Source organism: Cylas formicarius, unplaced genomic scaffold (assembly GCF_029955315.1).
Source record: "Cylas formicarius isolate icCylForm1 unplaced genomic scaffold, icCylForm1.1 PGA_scaffold_10__41_contigs__length_53128322, whole genome shotgun sequence".
Taxonomy (NCBI): Eukaryota; Metazoa; Arthropoda; class Insecta; order Coleoptera; family Brentidae; genus Cylas; species Cylas formicarius.
In genome coordinates, this window is record NW_026844214.1 from 32,772,509 (window position 1) to 32,783,868 (window position 11,360).

At 34.5% G+C, this 11,360-nt stretch overlaps 1 protein-coding gene across 5 annotated transcripts in view; it reads left to right on the plus strand.

Annotated features, from left to right (window-relative positions):
- Positions 1-10,024, plus strand: part of LOC132708413 (protein 4.1 homolog) — a 32,406-nt gene extending 22,382 nt beyond the window's left edge. For 3 of the 5 annotated variants that reach the window (XM_060680743.1, XM_060680742.1, XM_060680741.1), the window contains 6 exons: positions 323-6,007; positions 6,580-6,804; positions 7,277-7,384; positions 8,214-8,426; positions 8,723-8,913; positions 9,000-10,024. In XM_060680743.1, coding sequence (XP_060536726.1) covers positions 323-6,007; positions 6,580-6,804; positions 7,277-7,384; positions 8,214-8,426; positions 8,723-8,905 — 6,414 coding nt within the window. In that variant the 3' untranslated portion in view covers positions 8,906-8,913; positions 9,000-10,024. The remainder of the gene's footprint in view (positions 1-322; positions 6,008-6,579; positions 6,805-7,276; positions 7,385-8,213; positions 8,427-8,722; positions 8,914-8,999) is intronic. The other 2 variants (XM_060680744.1, XM_060680745.1) reach the window with 2 other exon arrangements.
- Positions 10,025-11,360: the final 1,336 nt, after the last annotated feature.

An 11,360-nucleotide genomic window follows, 5' to 3' on the forward strand; every position in this document is an offset into this window, starting at 1 on the left:
TATAAAAAAAAATTTAAACTTTTTTAAAATTAAGTAATTGGTTTGAGATTCCCTATTTATTTGGTAATTGTAGTTTAAATCGCTGAGTTCGACTGTAAACTTGTAGCATGAACCTTTTTAAGATAATTTTATTTACTTGTTTTTTAATTTACTAGTATAAAATTGTATGAATGCTATTTATTGAAGTAATTTCTATTTTATATAGATATTGTTTGATATAGAACGACGTACATAAATGTACCAGTGTAATTAGCGTAAACAACCAATAAATGTAGTGCATGAAATTTAAGCATGATTATTTGCTTTCTTTTTCAAACACTAGAGTCCTGCAGGCCTGTTTGCTAAAAGGGAAAAAGCTGCCAAGGACAAGACAGAAAAAAGTCCACTAAATGCTCCTCCGTTACCTGGTTATGTCAAAGAGTATGATTATGAGACTCCAGAAGAGCAAGTGACTCCCCGAAAACCATATACACAAGGTTTCAGTTATGAAAATCAAAAATTGCCATCCAGCCCCACTAGTGAGCCTGAAACTCAACAATCCCCGCCAACTAAGAAAGCAACTGCGACAGCATTCAATTATGCTCCAGGAGATGTTGAGAAGTTAACCAAAAGTGCAAGTCCAGGTTTTAAAGATCCCAAAGCTGACACTGCAGCATTCTTAGCTGGAGAACAATATAAACGGGATCCGCTAAAACCTAAGTCTATAGGTGCAAGCCCTGGGGGTTTCGCAATTGCCGGTACAAAGCGGCCTATTCAACTGTTTGTCATTACTGGTCCAAGAGATCCAAAGTGTGGACGTCTTGATACTGATAATGCTACAGCAGAAGCAACCTTAGGTCAGCAGAATATTGATACCGGCCTTATTGATTGCAAATACGGTCTTATTGATCCATCGAATGGCACTGTGATCATCACAGATCCCACAAATGGCCAGAAAGAAGTAGTACAAGGTTATATCGACCCAATTACTAAACAAATAGTAATAACGTCTGGCTCTGTTATTGACCCAAAGAGTGGTAAAAGGTCCTCAGCTTTAAGTCAGATTATTGCAATATGCGAACCAGACAAAAAAACGTCAACCCCATTACATACTAAACCTAAGAAACGTTTAATAAAAATTGTTGTAGTAACTGGAAACAAGGATATGAAATCTAAACGAATCGAAGTAGAGCAAAGTGTTAGTGAGACTCTGGATGCTATTTTAGATCCTGCGTCTGGGTGCATTAGCACTAAATATGGTACCATCGATCCAGTTAAAGGTAACATTACACATAAGGATACTAAATCTGGTAAAATTGATGTACGTCCGGTTACATTCGATCCCAACTTGGAGCACTTTATTATTGAAGGTGTTATTGATCCAAAATTAAACAAAGTAGATGATACATTAGGTCAACTTATAAAAATTGATGCAAATGGAGATACAATTATTCCTGTAACAGCAGTAACGGCCAAACGTAATCTACAAACTGGTCAGTTAGATCCTACTCAAGCTCATAAAGAGACAACCAATGGTAAAATTGATCCAATGAGTGGAGTGATGTTGACAAAATATGGCACAGTTGATCTTAAGAAAAAACGAATTTTTATAAAAGATCCTAAAACTGCCGAAGTTGAGGAGCATCCAGTACAGTTTGATTCTAATGATAATATTATTGTACTATCAGGGGTAATTGACCCCAAAACAAACATTCGAGATAATAATTTAAGTCAGATTTTGCAAATTGGCTCAGAAGTAGATCCCGAAATTGTGGTTACATCTTTGTCTGGTAAACTAGATAAACGAGGTCTAGACCCAAAATCTTTATCACAACCCGAAAAATCTGTGGGTCTGTATGATCCAAACACAAATAAATTGTACACCAAATACGGCGTATTTGATCCTATTAATGAGACGCTAAGTATTATGGATCCAAAAACAGGCAAAACTGAAATAAAAGAGGGTCAGCGAGATCCAACCTTGGGAGGAGTACTTTTTAGAGGTTTAGTTAACCCTAAAAGTAACAAATTTGATAGTTCGTTTGGACGCAATATTAAAATTAATGTAAGAGGAGCTCCAGTTGATCCAACAATAACTGAAACGGCCAGGAAAAGCAAAGAGAAGCCTGTTTCACGTGACGAACTGCCTTTAACAATTCCAAAACAAAAGAATAAGGTGGTAAAATTGTTAGTAGTGACAGCGAAAAGAGATCTAAAAAGTGGCCATTTAGATCTTGAAAATGGAAGTGTTGATCAGTCAGCTGGTATTTTACACCCAACCGGAGAAATTGATTCAAAATATGGACTAATTGATCCCTCAAAGGGGATAGTTACTATAACAGACCCAGCGACTGGAAAACAAGAAGTTGTTCAAGGTTCAATAGACCCATCTTCTGGTCAAATTATTTTGGAAAGTAGACCAGTAATTAATCCAAAAACGGGCAAAAGAGATTCTACTTTGGGCCAAGTTATAACTATTGTAGGAGATTATTCTGCCCCTGAAAAAACTCGAATTAAGTATTCTTTGCCATCGCATCCAATCCCGAAAAAACGAATTATTAAGATTTTGGTTATTACAAGCAAAAAAGATCCAAAAACTGGTAGAATTGATACTGAAAAAGGAAATGTTGAAAAACTTACAGCTACAGTTGATCCAGTCAGCGGTATTATTGAATCAAAATATGGAAAGATTGATCCCCACAATCACAAGGTAATACATAAGGACAAGTCCGGTAAAGCAACTGTTACCCCGATAAGAATCGATGAAAATACTGGTCAAATATTTATGAACGACAACGTAATGGATCAAAAAACTGGTAAAATTGACCCCAACTTATCTCAGATAGTTAATATAGTTGATCCACAGCATCCTGCTGTGGTCATTACAACTACTACCCGTAAAAAGGACAGTAAGGTTAGAGAAAATGAGCGATCTGAAATTTCAAACGGAAAAATCATTCCAGAAACTGGTGAGATTGTTACCAAACATGGCACAATCAATTTGAAGTTGATGAAAATTTTTACACGTGATCCAAGATCTGGTCAGTTCCACGAACGACCCGTTCAAGTTGATAGAGATGACAATATTATTATAAATTCTGAAATTGTTGATCCCAAGAGTGGTAAAACTGATCCTTGCCTTATCCAGTTAATTCAAGTTGGTCCCGAAATGGATCCAGAAATAGAAATCAGAACCTATATAGGCAAAATTGATCATAAAAAGAATATTATTGACTCCAAGAACGCCGTGCCAAGTGTAACTCCTGGTTTGTATGATCCAGACAAAAATAAAATTTACACAAAATATGGGCATTTGAACCCTATAGACGAAACATTAACTACTGTAGATCCGAAAACGGGCAAGACTGATACAAAGATTGGGTTTATTGAACCCAGCACTGGTGAATTAATATTTAAAGGTTGTTGTATAAATCAGAAAACTGGTAAGATTGATAAAGATTTGGGAAGAGCTATTTCGGTACATATAACGGAGCCGACTGTAGACCCGTTGGTGCCCCAACAACCTTTACAAAAAGAATTGCAGAAAACAGATGATGCTATTGAAATATCAGAAACAAAAATTTCGCCTACGAAACAAACGCTCTCTACACCTGTTAAGGAAGTTGTTACTGGTGTATTGCATCCTATCGCCAAACATCGCATTGTAAAAATTATGGTCATTACTGCTAAAAAAGACCCGAAGAACAGTTCTTTGGATATTGAAAATGGTAATGTGGAACATTTAACTGGTGTTTTAGATCCAACAACAGGTTATATTGAAACTAGATATGGCCAAATTGACCCAACTGCGGGCAAATTGATTACACACAATAGTGCAACCGGGAAACAAGAAATAATACCGGGTAAAGTTGATCCTGTAACCGGTCAAATTATTATAAATGGAGGAGCAATAATCGATCCTATAACCGGAAAGTCAGATTCAAATTTAGGACAAGTGTTTTCTGTTGTTGGTCTTAAGCAAGCGCAAGATCCACATGTTGCTCCGATACCTAGAAAGCGAATTATCAGAATTACCGTTATAACCACAAAAATTGATCCAAAAACTGGTAAAATGGAGACCGAAAAAGGGCAGTTCCAACAATCAACGGCTCTTCTTAATCCTGAAACGGGTTTGATTGAATCTAAATATGGACTTATTGATCCAAAGAATGGGAAACTGATTATAAATGACCCAAAGTCAGGAAAAGTTGATGTTAGAACTGTGCAAATTAATGAAGTAAATGGACAAATCATATTATCATCTGGAGTTACAGATCCTAAAACGGGAAAAATTGATAACAGTTTAGGTCAAGTGATCAGCATTGCAGGACAAAGCGATCCCGTTATTGAAATTACCTCGGTTATCACAAAAATTGATCCAGAAACGGGAAATATTGATCTTAACAGGGGCCACATGGAAAACTCTAAAGGAAAAAAGCTTTCCGCTACTGGAGCAGTTGTTACTAAATATGGTACCATTGATTTAAAACTTTTGAATATTGTTACTGTAGATCCCAAGACAAGCAAAGCAATTTCTCGCCCAATTCAACTGGACGCAGAGGGTAATATAATTATACCGACAGGCGTAAGAGATCCAAAAACTGATAGTATTAATGCAGAATTGTGTCAAGTCATCAAACTCGGTGCAGAAGTAGACCCAGAAGTACAGGTTTTAACTCTTATTGGTAAAGTTGATCCTAAGAAAAATGTTATTGATTGCAAAAATGCAACTCCTGAGGTATCACAGGGTTTGTACAACCCAATAACGCATAAGATTGACAGTAAATATGGGCAGATCGATCCGGTTCAGGCTACAATAACCTCTGTAGATCCTTCAACTGGTCGCCATGATGTGAGACAAGGGATTGTCGATCCGTATTCAGGACAGATTCTTTTTAAAGGAGGGTATGTTAATCCTAAAACGGGAAAAGTTGATCTTGCTTATGGAAGACTTATTGGCATTCTTATTTCTGATCCAAAAGTCAACGAGAATGGTGAAATCGTGAAGAAGGACCCCAAGACAGTACGCATTGATACGAAGAATAATCAGATTTGGGTATTTGACTATAATGATCCGGTAACCAAAGAGGAAGTCTATAATACTGGCAATATTGATTCCACTACTGGTTATGTCACAGCCGTTTATGGCTATATTGATCCAAAAAGTGGCACTGTATGTAAAAGTGTTAAAGTTGACTCAAGCAATACAAAAATTGACCCGAATACAAATCAAATATTTACTAGAACTAATCAAATTGATGAAACTGGCGCTCCTCTATATTCGACATCAGAAATAGATCCGGGCTCTGGCCAGATTTATACCAAGTATGGTAAGATTGATCCAAAAACTGGAAAACTGATTATAGTTCGCATATATTTAATAACACAAAACGACCCCACCGGCAAAGTTAAAGAGATTGATCCCAAGAATTGTCAATTTGACGAGAAAACTGGTAAAATTGTCAATGTAACTACACAAACGGTCTACATATACAGCATGGTGGATCCTAAAACAGGAAAAGTGATACAAGTTGACCCAGATGATCCTTTAGTTAAGAGTCCCGGTACAAAAATTACTCAAGTCCTCACTCTATCGGGCGAAATAGATCCAGTTACAGGAAAAATACATTCTGAATGGGGTCATATAGACCCTCAAACTGGCGATATAGATCCAGAGACAGCAAGAAAGGATCCAGTCACAGGAGAACTAATATTGAATTATGCCCAAATCGATCCAAGTCACTTTGAAAATCTCAAAGACTCAAAGGTTAGAATGAAACATGGCGATTCTTCAGGGGAATCTAGTGGTGATGATCTGAACGAATATGCATCTGAAAATTTTAAAGGGATTACTGATATACGTACACCAAAAGGTAAAACTGAAGTAGCTGCTATGAGCCCGGTTGTTGTCAAGACAACAACCGAACAATTTGTAACAAAGGATAAAGACGGCGTTGTCCGAAATATTGAAGAAACGATCGAAGATGGACGAACTGGCGAAGTCAACTATTCGTCGCAAATCAATAAGGTAAAACTTTTATATACATATACATTACATATACATACATTACATTACCTACTACATTTTGTGCCTGAATCCACAATATCCCCTCGTACCATGGAGGAAGAAAAAAAAACCCTTTTTTTATTATAAGTAAAGGGATCGAAATTAGACGCCACATAATTTTAGGTTACATCACGTTGCCGGTTTCAATTAATAAAATTACATTTAGTTCAGAACAGTCTTTATGTTTCAAATGTAATGAATTAATTATATTAAGAACAGTAAATTTTCTAGAAAACAGTGGAAGGAGAGAAGTTGATAAATTAGTTTAAAGACCGGTACTGGGACATTTGTTTTGAAAATAACATAACAAAACAAAAATAAAAAATAATGCACCGTTTAATAATAATAGAATTCAAGAATACTTCCAAATGACATCTGTTGCTGTTGTAGATCACAGCGTTATAATTTCTAGGCGGTACTATTTATGGGCCATAAGAATTACGTTATAATACTAGGTTAAAGGTAATTTTGAACATTCATTTATTTTTTTTAATCATTTTTTTTCTTTATCACCATTATCCCTCACCCTAAAGACTGACGCCGACCCATTAGACGATGGAAAATCCCCGTTTGTAACAGCGCGAGCTGTAATAACCCGTACCGCAACCACTCATGAAGATTTGGGCACCAACGCCAAAACTCAACAACTGGAGGAAAAAACTGTGGCACACTCTTTGACAAGTAGTGCAACAAGGCAAGAACAAAGGACTGTAACTCAAGAAGTTAAAACAACCAGTACGGTTGTCAGCGGCGATCAGGTTATTTTTTTGTTGTTGATGTTCGCTTAACTGTTATTTTTATTTTATTCCTTTAAAAACATAGCTTTATATTTTTTGGTTTATTAATTACGTTCATATTCCATTATACTCATTGCTGTGTAACTAATAAGGTATTTTCGAGAGCTGCTAAGATTTCATAGTTTATCTTTATACTTGATTCTCACCTAGAAAAGTTTTTATTGAAATAATCCAATATGTTACATGTAACAAGAAGAATTAGCTAAATAAGATAACTAATATTTTTATTTGCTCTTCTTCCTTTAACAATTTTATTCCGCCTCAAAAAAATCACATGAGTTTAGATAAACAAAAAACTAAATACGGTTTTACTAGCTTTATGTGAAACCCATCCATAAAAAACGTATAAACAATAACCATAAACACTGTGTGAGTAATAGAATAATCTTCCTACTTTAACCCAACATCAATAACTAACTTGCATGACTAATAGCTGGGCAGACGAGATAGTGTGAGCTCGACTAGTTCAGGCGATTCAGGCACCCCCATTGATCCTCCCGATGACCCCAATCACCCATATTTCAACAGTTCTATTTATAAGGTGAGTATCAGCTTCAAGAATTATTAAATCTTTAATTCAATTTAGGTCAAAAATTATTGTACAAATTTATTAATAAAACTTATGGGGTAAATAAATAAAAAATCATCATTAGTCTCGATTTGGAAAAAAGATACTTTCCTGATTTTTCATTTAATTTCATTTCAAGTCCTCTTAACGCCTTCTAACATTATTTTTATGCAGGAATCTGATTCCCTGGAGTTCTGAAGTAATGAACAAAAACGCGTGTTCAGTCGGTTAATGTTGTAATATGACCTTGGAGGGTATTGACTATCTTTTGTCTTGTTCTTCCAAAGCACTGATTTTTTTATCCGCTAAAGACGACGGAAAAGTGTTTTCTAACAGCAAGTGCCACTAGAAGAGCGGGATTATTATGTTTTATTAAATGAAATTAAATTAAAGAAGAATATTTCTTATGCACAAAAAGTAGGATAAAGGTAGTAAACGATTTTTAACTACGTTCTTGCTATATTTTGAAAAAAGCACGACTTATTATTGATTGATTTTAGTGCAGCGCATGTAGCCTTTTTTTAAATGTTTTATTTTAGAAAGTGGTTGATGATTTTTAAATTGAAGTTTTTATCCGCATGTTATATAAACGATCCTAATGCACGCAGGTCAAGCCACATATACGTGTCCTAATGTTCATTTTGATAATATATATATATATATATATATATATATATATATATATATATATATATATATATATATATATATATATATATATATATATATATATATATATAAAATTGTATTCTAACAATATTAATTCTCTTAACAATTTTGTTGATTGCCTTATTATTATTAGGAGGACATACCAGGAGGAATTGTTAAAACGGAAAGCATAGTTTACAGTCCTGATCGAGTTTCATACAAGACTTCTACAGCAGGTGTCCCAATTGTAGCAACAGAAGCCAGGAAGATGCAACTTACCTCCGACGATGGCAATTACACGAAAACGGGTGAAATCGTCAGTACGCAAACCATAAGTTCTAAAACCCGCACTGTTGAGACGATTACAGTAAGTAAAACATTTGTTATAGTTAATTTAGTATACAATGGAAGCATATTTGATTTTATAAAATGTATTTTCAACTTTCCGGTAAATAAACAAAGTAATTTCTCAAATATCAATAAATAAATTTGAACATTTGAACAAGGAAACTAGAAATACACTTTAAAAATGATCTTGTTCCACTTACTATCTCAGAAACTAAGAGTTCCCAAAATATTTACGCAATTACGCTCCAGAAAATTTTACAATATACATAGGTCGAAGTTTAAATAGATAATGACAATCGACTCTTTATTTAATAGTATAAAACAGAGAGAGATGGCGTGGTGGAGACAAGAGTGGAACAAAAAATTACAATTCAATCTGATGGCGATCCAATCGATCATGACAGAGCTTTAGCAGAAGCCATACAAGAAGCAACGGCAATGAACCCTGATATGACTGTGGAAAAAATTGAAATTCAGCAACAATCTGCACAACAGTAATTGCGAAGGTAAGAATAAAGAATAGAAATTTTAAAAATCTGATTATCAGTAAATATAGTAAAAAATATATTAAATTGTACTTACTTCTTTGCAGGCGTAAAATTATTCTATCCCGAGACGTGTGGATATCATTTGGCTTCGCTTTGCTTTGAAAACATTTTGATTAGAGCAAAAAAGCTGCCTGCCTTCATATTAAAGTATTTTATGTTATTTTAAGTGCAAGTGAGTAATGAACTCACACACACAGTTTTTTAGTCACACATTATGATTCACTTTGAAGTTTTAATGTTTATACCATGTAATATTTCTAGTTTTATTTTAGTTAGAATAAGTGTACATATTGGCTTTTGTTGAACCCCAAAAGTGTTGGTATATGAAATCCATGCCTTTTGTTGGATGTCCGTGGCTCCAAAAATTTTCATTATGACATGCATCACGTCGAGTTTTTATTTATTTATTTCATAAATGTTCGAGAGTAACAGGTGCGAGAGTAACAGGTGCTTTAAAATCATAGTCACTGAATCTCGTAAAACAGTTTGTAAAAGTTATGATTGTGACAGGTGTGTTAATGTAAAAGTTTGAAAATATATAATCAGCATGCAGGCTATGAGCTAATTTAACATTCCAAGCTAATATCGTACATATATAATAAATATGTACGGATGTTACACCAAAACTGTAATTTTTTTAAATTAAAACTTAGTTTATTTCCATGACAGTGTAAATAAAAGAACAAAGTTTTGTATTTTATTTGTTGTTCTGGTTGAGCCAGAACTAATGAACTGGTTTACTTCGTCCAAAAAAAATCTCGTTTGCAAAGTTGCAATAATTTAGTCAGTCTGCATAATAATTTGATAGATTTTTATGGCATTTTTTAAACGCTAAATTCGATTTCTATTATAGTACTTTAGTCTTAAGCCCTTTTGTATTACGTCTACATATATATGTAAGTTTATTTAAAGTTAAGTCACTGTTTATTTCATTTACACAAGTTACATGATGATAACTTGTATATTTAACTAAAAATTTGAACAGAAAAAATAGTGGAAAGGTTATTCTTTTTTTAAATATATCATGCAGAGCTATTTAATGGTTGTTTATACTTTGTTTTGAAAATTTTTATTTAATATAATAAATATGTTAAGTTTTTCTTTTATTTATAAAAAATCTTACCCACCACACCATATACCTAAAGTAATCTGGATACGGATAAATCTTGAAAACACCATTCTCTCACTTGGTGATCATTGTTTGTTAGTGTTGGTTATTTTGATTTTGGGTAATTACTGAGGTGAAACCAATAGCATTTTATATTTAAGAAACCATTTTCAAAGATTCAACACATTAATCAAATTCAAAATTTGAAGTGTTGGCTTGTATTATAATGTGTGCACAAAACGAGAAAAACCTGGAACCTGCAGAGAATTATGAATAATTTCATGGAAATTGGTTTGGAAAAACTTAAGTTAAAATTGTATCTGTAAAAAAAGGGACCTATACGATGTTGGCAATTTGAGACATTAACCAAAAAAGAAATAAATCACTTTGTAAAGTAAGTGCCTCCCTTATAACTGATACTTCGATTTTGGTGACTTGTGTAAGGTAAAGCTTAAGTACAGCCGTCCGTTTCACCCTAATTTTATCAAGAATTGCGACTCTGAATACCTTAAATTGTTGTGCCAAGTTAAAATATTAATGATTAACCTAATGAGTTTATTTGGTACGAGCGGAGCGAGTGCTTAAAACGAGTGACTTAAAAAGTTTACCAAACGTGTTGCGTACTATATGTTTCCTTAGAAGCCGTCGGTAATATTTCCAAAAACATTCGATTGATCCTAAACCTGTTAAGATGGTAGCAAAGTGTCGAAAATCCCGAATGTTCTGGTTCAGCTGAGGGGGAGGTGGTTTGTAAGAGCGGACCCGCCAACAGATGAGACGAGACGTACAGAGAAAATTATACATGATCGAGTGACAGAATCTTTAGGTTAGAACCAGCAATTTTTATAGGGATATCCCATATAGGTACTAGAGGCCCTGCCTATGCTAATAATACAGGAACTCGTGAAGCAGCTATGTAACAAAATTTTGAGGTCCGTTCAAAATGCGCATGCGCGAGATTTGAAATTTCGTTTTTAACCAATGGCAGCTCTAATTTGAATTTTTTGACGTTCGACCGATAAGGCCTTGCGGCTTCCAACAGCCAACATGGCCGCTGGCAGATCGTCAGTGTTTGAATGCTCAATTTTTGCGGCTGTATTTTTTCAAAATATGGCGGAATTCCATTAAATTTTCAGGCAAAAAAAGATTTAATGTGTAGAAAGCGTTGTTGACAAAATTAGCGACAAGTGCAGAGTTAATATCGCACTGGAAACATCTAAGTGGAAAAAATGTTCGACAGGCACCTCCTAGAGACAGAACGATCATTCTTTCATCGCAAGTCTAGTAATTACAGAAA